Below are 24,131 nucleotides of genomic sequence, written 5' to 3' on the forward strand. Positions count from 1 at the left end.
TCTGGACAATGCTCTTACTCATATAGCTTAGTTTTAGGTAGTCCTGCAAGGAGCAGGGAGTTGGACTTGATGATCCCTATGGATCCCTTCCAAGTTGAGATATTCTATGATTCTATGATCTACTTCACAGTTACAAAGAAGGCTAAATCCATGCAAACAGTTATTAAGCAGGAAAAAAACCTATACAGAAAAGGGTACAACACATTAACATAAGCAATGACAGGAAAATACTACTGGTAATGTCTTTAAACCATATCTGTTCAAGAAGAATGCTCTTTAAAAAGAGCAACTTTGAGGTAAAGGAATGAACAGTAACATTATAGAATAAACTATTTCCATGCATCATTAGGGGAAGAAATCACCTGAAAAAAAGAACTGTATTATATCAAATCAATTATTGATTCCTGGTCACAAATACGTTCCTTTAAAGTGCCCCGTCGTTTTTCCCTCTTAGACAGTACAAGAGCACTCAAAGACTCCAAGCACAAGTAATGCAAAATTACAGACTACAATATACTGTAACACAAGATTATCTTTATTTCAAAATCATACAAAGTATAAACATGAAGATAAAATTACACTGAAGTAAACCCTGCTCTTTAAGTATTTGAATACTTAAGTGACAATACTGCCATCAAAAAATGCCTTTATTGTTTCCCATTAAGAAATTTTATCTTATGGAGCGATACATCATGAAATCAATTGTTGTACATCTAGGAAATTTACCAATAGAGCTCTCTTCCACCGGGGTGTACACTTTGATTTGCCTCATGTGAGTGTCTCTTCCATTTTGGTGATTAGCTAGAACAGCAATCTGAATCATAAACGTGCGAATAGGCTTCTTATGAGTATCTGTTAAAGGAACATGAATCCAGCCACTTGGTTCCACTAATTCAAGTTGCTGCCAAAAACAAGACAAAAAAGCAAAACATTCAGAAACAGTTAATATACTAATATAACTGATCACATACTAAACCTGTTTAATGGAGCAGAGTCCTGCAAATCAGATTTTAGTTACTTTTCAAAATGAATTTGAAATAGTACAGTTGAATACTCATAGCTAATTTACTGCTGGTGTAATTGGATACAAATTAATTCTGTTGACTACAGTTGTGTTTGCTTTTGCCTTTCAGAATCTACCCCTCATTTTGTGCCTTAACCTTAAAATAAAAAGCAATACAAAAAAATACAGACTTGAATATAAATTTAAGAAAGTCAAAGCAGTACTATTTGGATCTTGTTACTGAAGTACACTGCTCAAAGATGACAGAAAATATGCATCTTAAATTGTTTTATCTAGGCACTCTAAGCTAAAATATGCTAGAATGAATTATGTAGGAAACTAAATCCACACAAAGTCTGGGCTTTCAGAAATTCCTTAGATTATTAGGGGGACTGGGGAGGAGGAAGAGGAAGCTGACAGAGGAAAAAATACAGGATAACTCAGGGACTTCATCTCATCTATGTGTCAAGACAGATGCCTGGCCAATTAATAATTGCTGCACAGCCATTTAATCACATTCTAAGGTCCATTTTGACTTGGCTTTTATACAACAAAGTGTAATTTGAGTATTTTTTTCTTTTTAATTTTAATCCTACAGAAACCAATGTCAAAGCAAGCAAAGAATTGCATTTCGTTAACTCTAAACCACATCACTGACACATCAGCATGCTGAAATCAAGCTAGATGCTATGCAGAAGTGTGGTAACAGCTTTTGTTTAAAGCTAGTTGCCCAACTTCAAAGCACAGCTCAAAACACATATGGAAGAGCACACAAGTAAACGGAAGTCTTGGGGGGGGGGAAACAAAACCCAAAACAGTTGTCCACAAGCAAGTGGATTTCACACAGCTAAGCAAATAAGACTGCTGTTCTTAGCAGCTGAGTTCCTCTAAGGAAGACCTACGCTTTGAGCAGCTAAAAATTCCCATCTTTCTCCTGAAAATACTGCATGACAAACATCCTGTCAAATACCTTGCCTTTGCTGAAGCTTTCAAAAGACCTATCTGAGATCTACTGTTTCAGAGGCAGCAAACACCCTGAGGGAATGACCCAAGAAACAAGGTTTGTTGTTGTTTTTTTTTTTTTTAAAAAAAAAAAAAAAAAAAAAAAGAGACACACACCAAAAAAAAGAGAGACACACACCAAAAAAAAGAGAGACACACACAAAAAAAAGAGAGACACACACAAAAAAAAGAGAGACACACACAAAAAAAAGAGAGACAAAAAAACCTCTCACACCACCACCTTAAAAAAAAGAAAGAGAAAAAAGAAACCCCAAATCCAAAACTCTCCACTGCTGCAGACTCTCCAACAAATAATTTCCAAAGCGTTAAATTCACTAAACCTTAGCAGCAAATCTTTTCACTCCAGGAGCTAGACACTTCCACAAACACACATTCACTTATTTGTTGTAACCCTGTCCCTTTCAAAAAAAACCTACAAAATCTTTTTTTACATAGGAAACCTCAGGTAACAGTTGGCTTTACAAAGTGATAAAAATGACGTACTGTTGAAGCAGTTTTACAAAGGGGCAATTTGTCATGGTGAGGTAGTAGTCAACGGATTGAGCAAGTATGCTTTCCATCTCCACAGTGAACAGAAAGGATGAGGATATCAGTAATATTTTATTCAACTAGTAGTAAGGTAAAGTGACCATGATTTAGAAGAGAATTAAGAGGTTACTGCTAACTAAACTTGCATTTTAATATTATCCTCACAGTTTACAAATCTTGACTGATGATTCAAAGTGGAAAATTTAAGTTCCAGAGCTATGATATTGGGATTTTTAAGCTTGGATCATTATGAAATGGATTAGTTATTACAGGGGGAAAAAAAAAAAAAAAAGTACCGCATTCTGTAGGTTGACATCATTGGTTTCATATAGATCCAATACAGTTCAGGTTTGCATGCTTTATTGGGAAAGACATTGTGAAGAGTGAAATAATGACTCCACCTCCAGAACCAAGAGAGCTACCAAGGCATTGGCAAAATTGGACTATTTGTACAAAAGAAAGTTGGATGTTGCTTAAGTTCACAGAGAAAATCATGTCTTTTATTGAGAGAATTATTAGGGTCATAAAGGTAAGCATTGGAAAGTTAAGAGTTGCAAAGGTAATTTTACTAATGTAATAATATACCTGTGTCTTATTACATAAATAAACTTTTGATTACGTATTTATCAATGCTTTATTTCATTCCTGATCAATAGGAGGTGGTCATATGCTTTATTTATAGCATGTTATTTTTCAGTCCTGCTACAAAGGCAACCAATTTCTTCACCAGCCTTTCTACAGAGATGGGACAAGTAATTTCTACATCTGTAAAACAGGCAACTGAGGCATTAGGTTAACTAGATTAAAATATTCCCTAGTTCCAGATGTCAAATTTCACATACTTTGAACCTGATTTTTACTGTCCTTAGTAACATACAGTATTTTACATGAGGTTTAACTCCCACTGAGTTAATTCGCAGTTATAAGTGTCTCCATTTCTACAAATTGATAAGAGTTCTCAAACCAGCCACTAGAACACAGAGCATGAGCAGCCACCTAGGAACAGTTATTTGAGTGCATCATGTAAAAAACCCATGACTAAGCACAGATTCCACACAATTCATCAAGCAGCATTCAATTGTCTTAGCCACAAAGCCTTTTTTTTTTTTTTTTTTTAAATTCCTGAAATCTCTGCTTCACTTGCTCCACATGTTCCAACTGCTGTAACAGATGAATACACATCTTTTACTGTACAAATCCTGGACTCATCCTCAGAATAGACCCCTTTCCCCATTCCAATCAAATAGTTGCCTCTTGGACAAAGCATGTGACACTTGCGATGAAGCTGGAGGCTGTACTACAATGTATTAAGTGCAAGAGGTCTGAGTTAGACTTAAATGTTTGAAAAAAGTGAGCTCTTGATTTTTGCCCTCCAAATAACATTATAAATATAAACACATTACTGTACTGTGGCATTTTGTGTGTCTAACTTTTTTCATAGTTCAGTAAAATGATTAAAGCCTTGAGACCCACTCAACTACTGAAGTTTAAATACAACAAAGCCTAATGATTATTATCTGAACATCCACTAGAAAAGGAAGTAGTATTTTGCCAGTATGATACACACATTTTCTGTGACCAAAGGAATGGTACAAACCAGACACACACACGCTCCTAAATTCTTCTCCTCCAAATCTGTCATGCTCTTTCAGATGAATTGAGACAGTTTCTTTTTCCAGAGGGCCCAGGTGCTTTACCAGGGAGAAGGAACAAGACATGGGAACAGGCAGTGGTGGTACAAGACAAAATGCTGCCCACTCTTAGTTCAGTGTCAGCACCCAGATCCAGCCATTACAATTCCTAGAAGTGGGATGAAATATGCAGCTCTACTCTGCCTGGAGCATTCCCAGTGTGAAGAGAATCTAAAGGAAACTTACTGTGAAGTTTTAAGAAATTCCTATTAAGCCCATGCAAATGGCAATCTTTCAAAGCCTTGTAAACTGGTCTGGAAATTTGGGTGGATTTTTACAGGGAGGCAAAAGGCACATCCTCAACACAAAGGCTGAACTATTGCCAAATTTCAAATCCTTGCTTCAGAGCTTGGGGGCACTGGAGCATCAAAGAAGGACACCAGAATATTCTCACACAAGCAAAATAGCATACTTTTCACTAGCCTTATTCTTGGAACAGAACTGCTTCGGCTGAAACTTTCAAAAAAATTCACCCCAAAGCAGACATCTGGCATGGAAAAATCTGTCTGAACTGAACTTTGGCAAAAGTTATAAAGTAACTAAGAGTTAAGCCTTAAAATGGAAAGGGTCATGCAACCTTGAGCACAGGTGGCACTAGCAGCTCTACCTATAGTAAATATTATACTTTAAATCCATTTCAGTTGACTTTGCTGTCAACCCTGTTCTTTAAAAGCACTAGCCACCGTATATACATATGTATGTATATATACGTTTCACCCCAACTCTACAGCGTAAGTCCACTATGAGATTAAGTTTCCTCCTGTATTTTTTCCTCCTATGTAGGTCATTAAGAATCAGTCACAGTTAACTGGCTTCCAGGAAAGTTTTAAAAAATCAGCTATATTATTAGTTACCTGAGTGACATTAAAAATTGGAAGTTTCTTTCTGCTATATGTTTTACCAGAAAAGGTTAAAAAGAGGGAAACAAAGGAAAGAATCAATGCAAGTTCAATATTAGTAACTCAGGACAGTTCCTGCGGCTCTAGACTAATCTTACATATAATATACTAAAAGCCTAGGTTTTTTTGTTTTGGTTTGGGTTTTTTTTGGTTGGTTTTCTTGTTTGTCTGTTTGTTTTTAAAATTTGCTTCTAATACTATAAATTCTGCGAAAATTGGTAAAGAAGAAGAGTAAGAAAGTAAAAATAAAGGAAAAAAGGGATAAAAATTGAAATAGAAAAATCACTCACCTGTCCTTTGCTGCTGTTATATACTCTTATCTATCTCTTCTCCTGCTTTCTCTCCATTGCTTTCTTATTTTTCCTGTCCTCTGCGTGCTACAGCTTTACCTATGGACATATACTCCCACTCCAGTAATCCATGTTATTTTGAAAGCCAAAGCAGAAATAACATTCTCAATGGAAATCTCCTCTCCAGCCAATTTAATAGCCTGTTTCTTCACTTTATTGTATAGTCCAGAGGTTCTACAGAATTCCATACACATTTGGCAAGGCTACTATTGCAACTAATGGGTGTTCTACACCATAGAAGAGGCAAATGACACAAAATTTAAAAAAAAAAAAAAAAAAAGTCAAGGCCAAAGCAACTTGAGGCTACACTTCAGAAAGATGACTGAACACAAGACCAGAGCTCTTAAAGAGGCAGCTTGTTCTACACTGGTATTGCTGGCCTCCTTATAGGATAGGAAATTATTTATCCAAAGAAGGCTTTTCTATTATACTTAATCCTTCTTAAATTGACCGTTGACCTCTTTTCCATACTTGGTGATATTCTGCTTAAATTCTGTGGTGTCTTCAAAGTGGCATATAACTCAAACTGCTACTTCTACTAGGCTTGTAAACCCAACCCAAGTTGTTTGCTATATTTACAGTGAAACAATACATGATTTTTGTTGCCCTATGAAGATATCTTTTGTGAAGGTACAGAAAGGAAGAAAAACACTGTAAGTGGTTTCATATTCAGGGTCATTGCAAACACATCCCAGAATGTATGCTAGACAGGGCTCCCAGATTGCAGGGGAATAAGTTTTTCTGTGCATATATAGGAAGAAAAAGCAGCCTGTTTTCTTCCCCTGGAGAAAAGAAATCCTCTTCTGCACACATGTACTGACAGAAAGCTGAGAATTACTGCTGCCATCCTAGTTTCAGCATGGTACAACATGATTCTGAGATGTTGGTACCTCATCACATCTCCATTTAATCATCTGTACTACTAGATCCAAATGGCAACACATATTTCTAAAACAGGCTGTGAAACCAAACAGCATTTGATTTTACTCCTCCTACTTTTCTCGTAAAACTGTTAAAGCTGCTTCTTTTTATTTTAGCGACTTAGCCACCTTTGAAATTAAAAGTAGTGGCTAGACTCTTCTTCACAAATATAATTTCACCTTTCTACGTGCTTAACTAGTTCTTACCATACAGTCGTATAAAAAACCCTAAGATTTTCAAAGTAGGTGTTCTCAACAAATAATGTATTCTTCCAAGCAGAAGATTATAAAACTAAGTTCCAGAGGAAATAAACGCTATTTTCCAAAATGAAGTATTTATCAATACACAGACTTTCTCCAAGCTGACTGAACAAATATGGGAAAGGCTTTTCCCTGCTTAGCCATTGTTTTTTTACAGCTATCCAAATATGTTTTCACAACAACTGGCAAGGAGAAATAAGGCTGGCTAAATTTCCAAAATTCTCTTTCCGTAACTGCCATCTCATACCATCCAGCTACCAGGATTCAGAATCAGTAGACCTCTGCATAATTCCAAGTATTGGAACTGTCAACACATGAAGTAGCAGAGCTTGGGCTTCAGCCATCACTTCACTTAGGAAGGAAGAGAACCAGTTAATAGCAGTGATGCACCAGTTCCAGCAGAAAAATGAAGCATGTCCAAAAGAAACTTTGCAAGTTCCAAGTGAGTCAAAGGAGGGACACCACATTAGCAGCTTAACAAGAAACACAGAAACATGCTCAAAGGACCCACTGTGAAAAGCACACTTCTTTGCTCTAACGAAGCAACGACCACCTAAGGAGGTGGCTCTGTGGTCTTAATCAGTCACCTACTTAAACGGTCAAGAAATCTAACTTCAGTCCATTAGGTAAGAGAAGTTTTCCATTCTTCCAAATAGGAGTTCCTGAAGAGCCTAGAGAAGCACAGTCCATCCCACAGGAAGATTCAACTATGGATTTGGGCAGACAGGAGACTAGTTACAGAATAAGCTATATTAGGCAGTGAAGCCTGCAAATACTAAAAATTCCTATCATATATAAGCTTTTTGTTCAAATGAGCTGTAAGAAATAACTTTTGGGAAGACTAGGGAGGTTGAAAAAGAGAAAGGTCCAAAAGATCCTTGCAAAAACTTTTATAGAATCTCCTTCTTCAGACTATTCTGCTCAAGATTAAAACAGTAAAAATTAACCAATGCCCAGGTGTTAGAAAGTTGTGTCTGATTAAAATAAAGACAACTAAATACACAAGCCAAGCTAGAAAGAGTAAATAAAGTTTACTAATATAGATTACCAAAATAAATATTTGTCACAGAATATGTATCTGAGCCTAGAAGTAGCACAGAAGTCAACTAGACCACAGAGACCCTGAAAATAGACTAGAGAAGGGCTCAATCAGCTCAACATAACAGGGAAACACTATGAAAAATGAAAAAAATATATTAGGCCAAATTTTCATGAATGCACTAAATTTGACTTCATTTTGCACAGATTTGTTTTCAACACATCTTGCCGAGTTTCTCTTGGAATCATTTGTACCCATATGAATAATCAAATGCATCAAGTGTGCCAATTCAGTTTATGCAATTAAGCTGTTTGTAAGTGACAGGGTATATATGTCCAGAATTACCCATAGCTTGTCTTCATTTCACTCATTTCTGGACTGTTGAATGAAGTGGTAAGAAGTCCTGCAAAAATTAAATATGCTTTAGAAAATGCTCTGTAAAGCAACACTTGGGCTTTATTATGTCAAGCAAAAGCAGCTCACCATCATCTTAAGGATCTTTCACTGTGAACTCCTGGTAAAAGGCAGACATCTAAAAACTGGAGTTATAGCCTCTGATGGGGAAGGAATCAGCTAAGACAATGTTATCCCACTATGAGGATCTCATCCTTTAAAATATGATCAGCTAAGTTTTAAACACACTTGACAAGTTGTGAAAGAGCAACGGACTGAGGTGCAAAAAGGATTCAAACCTTTTTTGAAGATTATTTTTTGAAAAACAGTACTTGGTAAATAGCATAAAACCATTAAATTGGAGGCTAGTGTAATGCTTGGAACTAAAAATATAATGCTTCTACACAAGTATCACTGAAAACTTGCAAGTAGTTTTTACACGAGACGTGCAACTGGATGGATGGAGATCTGCAGATAGATCACTGATAAAATGCAAAAAAAAAAAAAAAAACCAACCCAACAAAAACAACCAACCACTACTGACAAACCTGTCTGAAGTCTGATTGGAAATTTATGCAAACCGTGCCCCCCCCCCGCCCCCAGCTTGTTGCCATCATTGCCAACTTGAGCATCAGTGAGTTTGTCATGGCTATCCAACAGAAACTGTGATACAGAATTGCCAGTGGGCATCCTCTTTGGGCATCACCTCAGTGACACAAAAATATGCTTGAAGAACTGGAATTCCTCAAAACAGTGTCATGTATAAGTCCTATATTGCCTAGTGGTCCCCTACATAAAAAACAACCTTGACCCATTCGTATTTCCTTATGATTTAACACCTAAATTCCTATAGTTTCTTAAAACAATGCAGGTTCAATCATAGCAGCTAAACTACAACACCTCCAAGAATCACAGTTACTGTAAGTAAAAAGCTACTCTGCAAAAATGCATTGATAGTTCCCAGTGTGGGTAACCAGCAAGCCATATCCTTCTTGCATGGTGGGCCAAGGATTAGCATCTGATGCTCAAACAGAGATTCTTATACTGCCTTTCCAAATTTCATGTTTGGATTACATAAGCAGCTCAACATGTTGGACAATGTCAGTGGGTTATATCACATTGCCACCTTGTAGATCACAGATACAGGCATGTTTCTGAAGTAAGCAGATTAGGTCAATTGAGCTATGTAACCTAAATTTCATTTAGCAGAAGTGATTCACCAGCCAACTCGTGAAATGGTTTCAGTGACTGGTCCGTTTTGATACTCTTTAGAATGAGGTGTCCCAATTAGAATTTCCCCATACGGTAAAAAAGCAAGGATTCTGCTGATAAAACAATGCAATCTCTTCCCAGATATACTTCATTGATTCAGACAGAATTTCAATACTACAACAGGAATAAACTTTGGAAGAATACAGCATTGAAATTTAATCCGTGAAATGTTAAACAGGGAAAGTCAGGTTTTGCATTATTATTGCCCTCATAGTTTGTCTTTGAAATCTTCTGAAATCAGATAAGGAGCATATAAGAGGACAACGATTAAGTCTTAGACATGAGGGGAGTCTCTGGTGAGTAAGTACACACATAAGACTATTGTCAAATGGGAGAAAATAGGGTACAATTGCACATGCTGTGGAACACCAAGAATTTTATGACATGGACTCACAGAAAAAACATCTGTTTCAAAGCATTAAGTGATAAAGAATCATCAGTACTGATGCCTGCAAAAAGGTCAAGGCTGTGCTGAACTGCCCACATAAAAAAACTCCTGACAGATGAAGTCACTTTGGTGGAAGACCCACAGGTTGATACGCCGATGGCCTGGACACGTGTGGAGGGGCCCCTGTCCGTGGTACTTAAGCAACCACCACCCTGCCCATCACACTCACGCTACTGCATCTGCTCACAGGACTTGCCGGTAACACTTGCACAGTCAGGTACGCGCAGCCTGAGAGACAAATAAATAGCCTGCCAAATGCTCAGCTACTGTGGATTTGTCAGCCAAAACTGTCTTACTCAATTGTAATTTTAGAAAATGTTGTCTGCTTAACTCTGGGTGCCAGAAAAAGAGCAGGCAAAGGGAAAGAAAAAGAAAAAAAAAAAACAAAAACAGACAACGATCTTTGAATACTTGATACTCTAGAATTTGGCTGAAAACAACTCTTCATTCTATAAAAATGTATCTGCAAAAACCATCAGGAATTTGTCACAGATTGTTTGCTAGGAAAGTCTCTCTGGAAAGAAAGGAACACTGTTTTCACATTTGTTGTGCCATATACACTTTTTTTGTGAGGGACAATGCATAGGCAGCTCAAAATTAATTACAAAAGTATATGTCTCAAGATGTATATAATGTTTCAGAGAAAGCCAAAAATGTTAAATAGGCTTGGACAGTTTGCTCTCAAGTCCCACATATTTAAAATCCTATTTTTTTGTTGAATGAGGTCATTTGAACTTTTACATAATAGAGTTTATGCTTGACACATCCATAAATTAAATCTCATTAGAGAAGGACTGCCTGTCTGTGTATGTTTTCAGTGACAACCATCCTATCCTCTGGAACTTAAGAAAAATTTAAAAACCTTCTCCCTGTCCCTTTGGAAAGCAGAGTGATCAAATCAGCAAATATAGAGTGACAATGCAGTCTAGCATGGAGTTTCCTATGTGCATGTATGGAAACAAGGCCTAAAACTCCAAAGCAAACCTTCAACCCACAGCAGGAAGTCATCTAAGTTTAGTTTGGTTTCAGCTAAAACAGATTCCATCTTAACAGGAACTGTTGCTCCAGAAGAAATACTGCCTCTAACTGAAATCAGTCATAACAGCTGTGAAATTTTGGATCCCTGATTTAATGAAAAATGGTTTTCATAATTCATCTAAGGATCAGTCAAGAGTAGAGGAAGGGAAGGCAAACATATCCTAAGCTCATTAGCATTCTCCTGCTGGGACCTACGTCTCATTAACCAGCTGTCACAATAGACAGGAACGCCATACCTTTGCAGGTGCACTGCTATTAAGCTTTGAGAAGACTCCTGGTATCAGGGGAAATCCTTCAGACCTACAGGGACTTGGCTCCAATGTGAATCTCAGTTACTTCCCTTGGGCTTGGCAGATAGTATGCTGAAGCTGAAAAAGCAACAACAAAAAAAAATTCTTGAGCTTATGCTCTAGAGTGGTGGCCTGGCTGACAGTGTCAAAAATAGGTAATGCAGCCCAAAACAAACTTTCTGCTTCAGTTTGCCTACTTCTGGTACCTAAGTTGTTTAAAGTCTAAGTTGCAGACATACTGGAACAGACTGCATCTGGACAGTCTGGTCCTAAAAATGAATGGTAGAAAAGCTATGGTTTGCTGCAAGTCTTTAAACTTTCCAAAATTCCAGCATTCTGAAAGAGGGATGAGGGTTTTCTTCATTTATTTATTATTATTTTCTTAAAAAACAGGGTACTATCCAACTAAAATTATCTGTAGCTCAGAGTATTATAGATGCAGATGGGAGAAAGGAGACAGTACATTTAAAAAACAAAAAATTACTAGAAAATACATAGCCAACACTGCACATTAGAGAGACGTGCAAATCTCATTTAGTGAAATCAAACATTTTGTACCTTTTGGGAAGCACTTCAAATCCTAAAAGCTTATCTCACTGCAATGTTTTTTCATTTCACAGACAACTAACTAAGGAGGAGGCCCCATATACACAAGGTACCAGGTACGTATCCTACTAAGTAGGAGTCTGGCAGATGTTGACCAACTGATACAAGTAATTTTTGGTATGCTGTGTGACAATACAGAATAGAAACAGAAGATTCTCTAACTCGATCTAAGGATCAACTGTTGTAAAAATGGAGCAAGTGATGGCATAAACATGGCAAATGGGATTCATAGAACTGTTTCTTTGAAAACCCTTCCAGTAACTTTTACCTGATGACAGGAAAGAAACACGGAGACTGCTTTACGGGAAGAAAAAAAAAAAAGTCTCAAACACAACAAAACAAAACACCCTAAAATTTCCCAAGTTCATTCCAACAAATGGCACTATCTGCATTTAAACTTTCTAGTCGCAACACAAAATAGTGACAGAACTATCAAAACCACCTGGTTAAGTGTGTGGACTAAGGTTTTCATAACAAAGGAAATGGGGCACAAAGTTCTTAAAAATTACTTAAGATGACACATTACTAGCCCTTTTATTTAAATTCTTATCTTAGTCATGAATTTGAGTTCTTCCCCGCCCCACCAAAAGCACTGAAAAGCCCTAGGATTTTTCAATTCCTGTACTAAGATCTAGAAACCTTAGTCCCTCTTCAAAGCAGCATCCATCCAAACTAAGGACATCATCTCCTACGATTTCCAAGTGAGTCAGGCTGCTCTCAGGGAAGACAGTAGCACTTGAACCATCTACTGAAGAGAGGTAGGGGTAGCCAGGAAGTAGGATAGCAGAAAGTGAAAGAGCAGACCGCTATACAAAGAGAACAGAAAACAGACTGAACAAGAGCAGTGGAGCGTGCTACAGCAAAGAAGTCTGAAAATATATTAAAAAAAACCCTCTGAAGTTCAGGTTAATGTAAATTACAAATTGGACTGCTGACCGAAGAACAGGACAAGGCATTAATATTGACAGCTGCCTTTTATGAAAGGTAACAGAAAACTACAGAATCCCACAAGAAAGGAGAGAATAAGCAGAATTTCCTGTAAGCAAAGAAACAAGTGCTTTAAAAGAAAATCCTACAATAGTTACTTGTTAAGTGATGGCCTTATACAAGATAACCTTAAGGCAAATAGAATTAAGATATCAGAAACCAGGACATAAAAGAGCATAAAGGAAGAGGTTCTATCAATTTTTCCAAACCAGAACTGCTGGGTACAAGCAGAAACAATATAAAAGCACTGTATGGATGCACTGCATAAATTTATTGCAAATAGAAGTTAATGACTGAAAACACTACTGGAAAATAACTAATCTTACAAAGGTGCAGAGGTTTGCAAAATGGATGAAAACTGTACTTCCGATGTCTGCAGTTCCCATTTGTTCTAATGTATATAATGGAATGATATTATGTTTGTGTGAATGTGCAAAAAAAATCAGCTCATGATTTACCTTCAAAATTGTTTAGCCATATCCAGGAAATATGTCTAGACATAGCTACAGTTAAATTATACAAAGAAAGTATTTGAAAAAAATCAGATTATGCAATGAATAGTGAAGATTTAAGTGTCTGAAAACGAGCCACACTGAGTTAATCCTATATCAAATCATCTTGAATAACTTAGCAGAGATAGCCTAGTGATTACACTTCACGCCTTGCACTTTGCATCCCAGCGAATGCTGGACTGCTTCAGAAAATTAATATGCAAAATGAATAAATATAAGAAAATAGGAATATTACGAGATTTTAAAAAGTCAATAGTGGTAGTAGCAGACAGCTGCTAGCTCTCAAGCACCCTTGATAGGTGAGGAGAAGAAAGTATATCTAAACCAAAAGAAAAACACTCCCCTCACTGAAAAGGGCTCTTACTACACATTGAAGAGAACTAGAATTCTGATCTTCTACCAGAAGACAGGCCCACAAAACTACATGGCTCTAACATTTTATCTGTTACACAAACATGCAGTTCCTGAGTGACTTTAACTGTTAGAAGAAGACTGCAATAAATTATACTTGAGTGCTACCAAATTAAAAAAATCCTACTTATTCTTTACCAGCAAGAAGACAAGTTGTTGCTTTGTAAGACACAAAAACCACTGGTGTTAAGTGAAAGTGTTTCTCCTGGTTCCACAGGAATTACTTGTTTCTGAGGAAGGAAGGAATGAAAGAGCGTTGACTCTCCTAAAATCAAGGAATTTAAAGACCCTAAGCCTATGTAAACAATCCCCAAATCTTGCCTTAGTATAGCATACAGACAAGTAAAACATTTTTGCATCCAGATAAGCACTCCATTAAAAAAAAGAATTAGTGAAGGCAAGTGGGGCAAAACCTGATAAACTGTAGCATTACTCAAGTTCGTTACAGCATGCCAGATTTCAATAAGCAAAAGCAGAGTAACATTTCACAGGATCCAGAGCAGATGTAATGCTCAACTCAAGGAATATTTACTCATTGGAAACAAATGCAAGAGACTGTTGTGAAAACTATTTGTGTAAATTTAAAATGTAATGCAATGTCTCATCTGAGAAAGATCCCAAATTCATAAACATGTCTCACTGGAGATATATTTTCATATGAATGAACTTTAAAAGAGAAGAAATAGGAGTATATCTGTCAGAGGTTCAGCTGGGTAGTTTTATATGAGCCAGAATACACTTCCATAAATTCGCAAAGCTGGAATCAGGACTGTTGCCCAATGGAAGCATTTAATTTTACATCTACACACAATTTCTTGTTCTTTAATGTACTGGAGCAAATGCAGTACAGTTTTTACCTTTCGCTTGTGCTTTCTTACAAATCCATATGTAATTGTGTCCAGAAAAATGCAAGGCTATGTTTCATTGTTTAATGTGGAGGTCAGACTCTGGACTCTGCTTCTCTCAACCTGGATGAATTCTATTTCTTGACTTCTTTCTAGGAGTCAAAGATTCCTCGAGTCATCATTCACGCAAAGAACATACAGTTCAAAAAGATGGACACATACAGTGTTGGCCTAACGACTACCTTACTGCAACAGCATGTCTACTATAAACAGCAGTCTGGAATAGTCTTAATGCTACATTCAACAGATGTAAGAATATCAGCTCTTCAGCATAAACTGTATGAGAATCAAAATAAAATTACATGTATGCTCCTGAAGAATGAGGGGCAGTGGAAAAAGAAAAAAAAAAAAAAAACAAACAAAAAAACCCACAAGAATGACATAATTGAAAACTTGCTTACCAATAGGCCTATTAAGTCCTACATCTAGAGCTACTGTTGGATATCATCTTACTGCTTAGAGATATGAAGTCAATAACAAGCTGATGGAATTGGATTACAAATGTATGTGACTTGCTCTATACCTTAAAGTCCTGCGGGTACATATGCTCCTCTGCTTAATTTAATTCTGCTATGCGAGTAAATCTTTATCTCCTCATGACAGACAGTATAAATAATAAGAAAGCCTAATAATTCCACAATAGAAGTTCTTATCCCAGCAGTGCTGGATTTACCCAAAGCCAGTTTATGAAAACCTCTCCATTAAACATGTTGACCATCATAATCACAACAGAGACCTCTTCAAACAGAGCTAGTAGAATTATCCAAAAAATCCTTCATACACACAGTTGAATTTGACCTCTGACAGATACAGAGGATCAAAAAAATTTTTAAGAAAGGAGCATAATAAGTATTAGGGGCTAGACTCTCATGGTTCACTCAAAGACTGCGACTGAGAACAGCAATCATAAAAAGCCTCAATAAAAACTGTATTTGTTAACATTCCTTTAATATGAGACATAAAACGCTCCAGAATTCATTCTGAAATAAAATAGGACTGTGAGATAAACCTAGTTTAGGAATTGGATGAAGAAGGCTAGAGAGCATGGGTCCTCAAGTCAGACACATATGCTACATTATCACTCTCATTCCACCCTGTCCTGTGTGTTCCTGCAGAAAATGGGAAAACCCTGAGAAGGGTTTTTCTGATTCAAATGCATGATCTCTGTTATCTTATGACAGAATAAGACAGAGAACAGTCCTCAGAAAGAAATAAATTATACTTCAGATCTACAGAAACATTTCCATGCACTACTCGAGATAAGGAACAGGATAAAACCACATTTCATTTCTGCCCCCCACCCCAGAAAACTTAGCAAAGAAAAGAGGTGTAGATGTGGTGCTTAGGGACACGGTTTAGTGGTGGACTGGGCAGTGCTAGGTTAACGGTTGGACTTGATGATCTTAGAGGTCTTTTCCAACCTAAATGATTCTATGATTCTATAGACACTGTCTAGCAGTGTTCTCATCAAAGCTCCTAGCAGACACGTGATCCCTGACCAAAATAACATTTCAGCAATCAAGGGAGCCAGACCTAACTCTAGAAAGGACTGTCATGATGATAGCTCTGAAGCAACTGAATCTCTTGCTCAAGAACTCTGTATTTGTTCTAGATGCCTATCACTTGCCAGGTGGCATTTTCTTCTGAACCTCAAGGATTGCTTTAACTTGTCATGTGAACAGCATTCCTGTCCATAACTACTTTCTTTATGACACTGTGAATAATCTCAGTTTTCCACTAAAATGTTAAGCTTCAGGAATTTAAAAGAAAAAAAAAAAAGGATGATTGTAATGATAAAATCCCCTCATGTACCTACATGATATACATTTGTTTATCTACTTTTACCTGAAGAAAAAGTCTGTCTTTTAATTTTTAGAGATACAGCATAATATATTCTTACTACTGTTGATGCATGCTAACACTACTTGTGAATTTATGGAAATTTTTGGGTGTTTGTTTTGGTGCTGGCCTGACATAAAGCATGGCACTGCATTTATGGATTTGTTTTGGGGTTTTGTTTGGGTTTGGTTTTTTTGAAATCTTACTTAGTAGCAGCACCTGATACAATACCTACTACAAATAGTTAAATCTGATTGAATTTGTACTGACACAAATAAAGACATCAACACAGAAGCCACACCTAGCCAGAAAATAATAAGCGGCAGACCAATTGGCTCCTAATTTCTTCTATATTAGGGCCACTTCGTCCCCACACCCCATTGCTAAACTGTTAAAGAAGAGTGGTTAGGATAGTCATAGGATGTTCCCAGCTGCTGTTGCCTACAAGTTGTTTAAGTGAAACAGAAAATAAGGTGTGGTGCGCCAGTTGACCAGCACCAGTTGAGACGCTGGCACAAGACTTTCTCAGTTCTTTGGTATCCTAGAAAGTTCCCATTCCTTTTATATCTTCTTTTCTTATGCTTAACCCAAATTAAATGTCAACTGCTGGCTTTCCTCTTTGAAGGATTTTAACATTGTGTTAATAGTAGCATCCAGAGCAATCAGAATCTATCTTTGATTTGACATTTCTGCACGTATTTAGCACTTCTCATTGTTTGAAATTATCTAGTACTCCCTCTGAGGATTACTTTCCACAATTAAGTCTGTGAAGACAATTAGGTAAATCAAACCTGATTATTTATAATTCACTGACTTTATCCTCCCAATCCTGATCCACGGTTTGTGGAAAAAAATAGCTCAAATGCCACTGCAAGATATTTCCAACTGGGTAGCAACCTCTCTGGAAAGAGAAAAGCAGGAGTGAGTGAGCAGCGTCTTACTATCACCTTTGACACAAAAGAACTCGGTTTTAAATCTTTCAAGGAAGATGCTGGCATTCAGTATTGGACTCCCACGATGTTCTTTTACATATGGGATCCAAACCCAGAGCAGATAACTTTGGATTTCTCAGGTCTGGGGAACTTCAAGGATGGGAAAGAGCATGGCTGTAGAATGTGGTAGGGGGAAAGAAAAAGGAGATAGGTAAACAGCCCTCTATTTAACAATTTCCATGCAGTATGCAGGGCCCTTTACTACAGAAAAACACCATTTCCCTTTCAAATACAGGTCTGCTGATATCAGAAAGCACTTCTGCAAGATCTCCTCCCTAGCATGCTGCTCCCTAGAGATTAAAGAAGAGTCCCTTATTCCACACAGTTTCTTCAATGGTACCTACCTTCTTCCTCTGCTAAATAACTGGTAAGGTCAGGATTCCTCCCAGAATACTCATCGTTTCCCCCCACACTTCCCCAAAAGCCAATAAATGATACAGCAGGCAAACAAAGCAAGCAAAGATTTTCAGCTTTCCTTAGCTCAAATCTTGAAGCCTTATGTGACCAGAAGCCTCTTCAAACATCCAAGAAAAAAACCTAACTGACAATCCACCCAGCAATTTCCCCTTGGGGACACATGCAACTAAAATTGTTACCAGAGCTTCCCTTCAAATCTTTACAAGCAAGGAAAACAGAGAGATGCGTGATGTTGTTACAGCAATTAACACTGTATGGAAATTCAGAGTGTAGGCATTCAAAAAAATCTAATTCTGTACCCAAACAACCTGTTGACCTAATTTCTGCAATGGATTGTAGCACATTTGTTCAGAAGAAGTTATAAAAACAGTAATATAAACTCGTAAGTAATTTGCTGTTTAACATAGAAGAACACACCCGGGTGGAAAAGCATTATGCTTTAATCTGAAAAAGAAATTAAGATAACCTATACCTAAGAACTACCCCATTGCCATATTGATAAGAGTAAAAAGAAGACATACACTTTTGCAATTACTTCACTGAAGGAAAAGACACACGTATATAGTTCTGTGGTCATATGACATGATCTTAAGCACAGTTGAGGGGGCAGGAATAAAAAAAAAAAAAAACCAAAAAACCACCAACCCACAAGTGAAGTCAGTCTGTAATATTTTTTTAGATAGATAACCAAAAGCATCATTTCTATACTGGCAAGCATATACTGACATTATTTGCCACTGGCAATTATACTAGTAGAAGGACTTTAGCAGTGTTTATTCAGTCAGATAAAAAGATAATTATCTTGAGTATCACGGTAAACTATCACGCTTTACCTAGCTTGAACCTTATAATCTGGTTTAGAATAATTTCCTTTTCTCTTGACTTTTATGAATCTAGCAAAAGACTAGGAACTGTAATCATCTGTCCCTGCATTAAACAGTTTGCCTACCAGGGTCTCCAACAATATGCCCAAGTGCAGAGAGATTAAAAACAAATGAGAAAATAGATGTTGCTACGTGCTACAGTTTGCAAGTGAATAGTATTACACACTTGGTAAACTACAGTTAAAAGGAATTTTGATCAACTGAGGGGGGTGATCTGATCAAGCACCATGAAGACATTGTAGATGAGCCTTCACACTGAAACCCAGTATAAGCTGTAATGCTGGATGCACTTGTACTGTTTTAAAGTGTCAACTAGAAAACATGTTTGCATTAAAAAGGGGGGGGGAAGCAGGGGAGGGGGAAGGAAGGGGTTAAAATATTGAAGTGGGGAAACTAAGTATTTGAGTCTCTTCTGTCATGCTATCAACTCCCCCTCCACCCACCCACCTGATTCCTCACTCCCATGTTCAGTCTTCAAGCAGAATGCTTAAATGAAGGGAAGAGCATCGAGCTCACTCTTGATATAGTTTTTATGTTGCCAAAACCAAATCTCTGCTTGCTTCTCTTACTTCTGAAGCATTAATGATTATCTGCAATAAGTATCTAGTGAGCCTACGTTGGTAAACTGTAATTAGAAATCCCTACAAACTTTGAAAAACCATTGACCAACAAATATCACAGTGCACTCTCCAAACACAGAACCTTTATTCCAACAGGAACTTTCAGTAAAAAATGATGTGTGAACAGCAGACACTGATGTTCACACAAGCATACTGCATACAACCCAGCAGGCGATTTTTCTGTTTTTTTTGGATTATGCCCTGGAGGTGCTGGCACAATGGAATTTCAATACCATAATTGCTTATTTCTCTGCGTGCCAGCCTCTGAAATAACAGGTAAAAAGAAAAAAAAAAAAAAATACACATAAAACAAACATTCTCTTTTCTAAATTACAGGAATCACAAAATAAAATGTTTTTAATTCTCTAGTTCAAACGATGCAATTTATAACCATGACACAAATAGAGAAGAATCACAAAAGAAGGGAAAATACAGAAATAACATAACGTTCCCAAGGTTCAGTTTACAAGGACCTCACACAAAGTTTTTTTTTTTTTTTTGCAACTCTTACTAGAAACAGTATTATTTGCTAAAAATGCAGTAGCTGCCAAAAGCTATGATCCATCTAAAGCAAACATGTTTAAGATGGAAATAGAGTGTTAATGCTGAAGAAAGACAGAATTGAGTATACAAGTTTTCTTTTAAAAGCGTTGAAGCAACTGCAGTACAGCGTTAAGTTTGTTTTTCATCTTTCTGAGCAAAAACCGATTGCATTTGCAGATAAGCACCTAAATTAGAGGGAAGGACATTAAGACAATAACAGAAGTAATCAAATTTCAAACTTTCTAATTAAACCTCTTTTTCCTGCAGAAGGTTATTGGGAATTCAACACTAGCCTTGGTTCACATGATAGAACAATGGGAAAATTTTCCGAATGGTTGAACGCTAACCCTGACAAGTGTGGAGAGCCAACTACAATACATTATATGGTAGCATAACCTGCCACCCACGTTGCTGAGAGAACAGCTTTCAAACACATGCACCGAGCTGTAAAACCACAAAATCCCTTATTACACATTGTCCCTTACTTAAGGTGAAATACACTATCCCCCCCCTTTTACAAATTTTCATGCTTTTTTTAAACCTTCATCTCTAAAGTTTATTTAGCAGCTAACTAGACTGTTTTTCAGACTTTTTTTTCCAAATGCCATTTTTCCTGTTTTGTTTTCTAACCAAAATAAAAATCGTGTTTTTATAGTACACAGTGAAGCCTATTATGTCTTTCACTGTTGTTTTTTTTTTTTTTTTAATACTACTTCCACCTGTATGACATTATCCAACTTTTTAAAAGGAAATCGGATATATGACTAATTCATTTGTGAAGACTTATTTCTGGAGTGAAATATTTTCATTTTTTTAATAAGAAGATACATGACTCATCATTAGTAAAGTAAAAAATGGTTCCATGATGCTTTTGATTGGAAAACCAGATATTCTATTATTTACTGTGATTCTTTTCCATTGCTATGCAATTTGAATATATTCAAAAAGATAAACTGCCACGGTATGTGTGGTTATAGACTCTGGCATTCATGTAAGTGAACCATTGCTGTAGAATGACAAACATACTCCACCCTCATTACGACATGCTGTGGTTACTAGCCAAACATCTTTGCCTTTTCTGAAAAGGGTACATTATAATAAAAGCAGACCAGCCAAACAAATAATACAAAGGGACCTGAGATATGGTAAAAGCAATAACAATTGTTAGAAAACATAACTCTGAATATGGAAAGTGAACTACTTAATGATTTTAGGAATGCATATAACCTCACGCTACGAAAAAAGATCACTGAAAAATGCTGGTATATAAAACTTTTAGTTAATGATTCCCCCTCACCCTACACCCCCACCCCACATGTCTGCTGCTTGAATCATTGCATTCCAAGATAGTTAGAGGATATACAGAGTTTCTTCAGGGGTTTTCAGTTGCAACTTTGCTGGCAATGGGAATTTTATTTGCAAGTGTTTCTATTCTACTGACAAGGTCAATTAGTCCAACGAACTATTGGTTGTTCTGTCTGATAGCTCAGTGTATTTATTCAAGCAAGCACTTTTATAACCCACAATTGAATGCAGACAGTTACCCTTGTAAACACAACTGTCCACAGGGATTTTCACTACATTTTGGGCATATAAAAGAAAAACATGCTTTTCTTCCCTCAGCCTGATAGAACATAAGTTTGATTACAGCTTGAATTTCAGGGAGCGAACGGCGGGGGGGCTACTGTTTTAAATATATATGATCTATAGTACCTAAATATACATATTTGGACCATTTCCTAGGAGCTAAAGAACACAGACATTTGATTGATCTCTCTAGGAGCTCCAAAAATTTGGTAATGCTATCAAAGAGAGACAGATCAGCATCTCTGCTCTATCCAGGCATTAAAAAGAAAAAAGCCATGGTTTAAAAGAAACAAAGAGATGCTATATGTAGCACTAAGGGTTAAAGGCTACATAAAACGCTTTCACAAAAGCCAGAAGCACAGGGGTGGGTGAGGTGGGGGGGGTAGAAATCAGCTGCAGAAGTTGGTAGAGTTAAAAAAAAAGGGGACTGTTCCACAGATCTAGCTAGAATTTTTGTAGGTCAGCAGCACGGCCATGCCGTTGACAAAATGTGTGAAGCAGAAAAATGGCAGACCCTAGTCTCGCAGAATGTTTAACACCACATACATATACTCCCTTCACATGAAAATCTTCCTGCAAAGAAGAGTCTTCGTTTTTACTAGTTAGGAATGGTAAAGGGGCTAGTCTATTAGTACACAGCTCTTCATTATTCAAGTCTTCCCTGAACAAATCCTTCAGGGATATAAAGAAGGCAAGAAACGATCATGGAAAACCACCAATCTCTCGTGGCTGTATTCTACCACTTTGGGTATTATACAGATACTACAAAAATTGAAAAGCCTACTGAAACCATCAGGGAAGTCTATAGTACAGGAGACAATCACAGAGATAATCAATAAGCAAATATGGATTCCATAAAGCAGTAAACTTGGTGAACAACACAGAAGTATGCACAGTATATTAAATCTCTAATAGCTATTTAATCAATATTAAAGAACCACTGAAGACAAATAGCTTTTCTGAAAAATGTTACCAAGAAAAGTTGAGTCAATAGAACAAACTGATGAACAAATTGGAACAACAGGTTTCAAGGACTGGAACGGGCAGTGCTTTATTTTGGCTTAACTGAAGAAGGAACTTGTATATAAAGTGTATATGGTGCTTTACCTTGGTTTTTTGTTGTTGTTGTTGTTGGTTTTTGTTTGGTTGGTTGGTTTTTTAGGTAGATGTAAATTATACCAGTGAAAACCAGGCAACTCCAGACAGAACTAATTCATGGGGGGGGGAGAAGTCAAGCACTCACAGTCTGGTACCAATGAACATCACAATTACAAGTTTCGATCTGTCAGGTATAAACTGGACACAACACAATGTGGACTTTGACTTGGGATACTGGTTCAATAGCATAGATAATCTGCATAGACTACAAACAAATCACTTAACCTTCCTACAAGATGACTAATACTATTACCATTCTACAACAGTATTATCATCCTACATACTTCAAAAGAGTGTTGGAGAATATGCTCATCTAAATTTGCCGTTGGTTTCCTATACTGTTCCATACTTGTTATAAGGCCACAATTCTATGCCTACTTTTTTTAAAAAATACCAATATAAAAAGCTCAAGTATTTGGCGCTCTCCCTCTCACACACAGAGCACTATCTGCAACCTGCTCCTGTCCCCCAGGGAAAGGACTGGAATCTGTTTATAGTATTGTAATTAGAATACACTAGTGGAGGCTTGCATCAAAGCCTATCAAAAATTTCCCCATCATATTGGAGGACAGTTTCCCTGCATTGATAGCATACTTTTTTTGTTTTAAGCTGAAGTTTTAAGCCATCCATACCAGAAAGATTTTTACAGAAGTACATAACGAACAAGCCTTTCAAGAAATCTCTTCAAATCTTCCTACTAGAACTTCATGCACAGACAAGAGATGAAAACATGTAACCAAACACTCACTACAAAACAGGTATGACACAGCATAACATAAATGATTAATGTCAAATTGATTAGTAAGCGATCTTGCCTTTTCTCATTGGCAGTGGAGAGAGAAGCTCTTTCACTTTTACACGAAAAATCATACACATTTTCTAATTCCTTTTCCATGATGGAACTTTGATCGAGTAATCATGAAAAAGCTTTAATTCCAGGCGAGGCTTTCACATATATGTAAAATTTTGTGCTTCGATCAGTTCCTAGCCTCTATATTCTTGAGTTCCCTCGAGGAAAGCTCTGTACTTCATCAAGTTCCTGCCTTCCATGGAGCTGTTGCCACTTTCTTTCACATGGCTTTTCCTCTGCTTCAGAAGGCAAAGTCAGACTGACAGCATTAAAAATACAGGGCCTCTTTAATGTACCCTTGCCTAATTGAGTCCCTCTGTGGCAAGAAAAGGTTCCTTCATAGATTCATTTTTGAATGCTGGGATACAAAACAAGAAAAAAATATCTTTCTACATGCAACACATGTCACAGCACAAAAACAATGTTTAGTTTTCCTCTTTTTTCTTTAAGATCCAACAGAACAGATGCTTATTTCTCTTAAAATACCATTTCAGAGCAAGGTAAGATAAAAATGCTTAACAATTTTATGATGTGTGGACCAAAATAATCTCCCATTCTTCAGAATTCTTCTAGATATAATGTGCCTCTTGCTATTTGTACACACATACTTCATATGCACAAAAGGCTATTTCAATAACTGCATAGCAAGCTCCATTCCAATGTAT

The 24,131-nt window shown here is 37.0% G+C and overlaps 1 protein-coding gene across 16 annotated transcripts in view; it reads right to left on the reverse strand.

The window, feature by feature from the left end:
- Positions 1 to 573: 573 nt before the first annotated feature.
- The window catches only part of ANAPC10 (anaphase promoting complex subunit 10), a 37,896-nt gene continuing 14,338 nt past the window's right edge, over positions 574 to 24,131 (reverse strand). For 4 of the 16 annotated variants that reach the window (XM_082315159.1, XM_082315158.1, XM_082315154.1 and 1 more), the window contains exon 5: positions 574 to 901. In XM_082315159.1, coding sequence (XP_082171285.1) covers positions 671 to 901 — 231 coding nt within the window. In that variant the 3' untranslated portion in view covers positions 574 to 670. Of the gene's footprint in view, positions 902 to 5,434; positions 5,534 to 8,059; positions 8,118 to 11,101; positions 11,234 to 13,809; positions 13,902 to 14,528; positions 14,669 to 19,702; positions 23,825 to 24,131 lie in introns of those variants that run through there. The other 12 variants (XR_014228507.1, XM_082315157.1, XR_014228500.1 and 9 more) reach the window with 11 other exon arrangements.

This window comes from Platalea leucorodia (genome assembly GCF_965183815.1).
Source record: "Platalea leucorodia genome assembly, chromosome: 6".
Lineage (NCBI taxonomy): Eukaryota > Metazoa > Chordata > Aves > Pelecaniformes > Threskiornithidae > Platalea > Platalea leucorodia.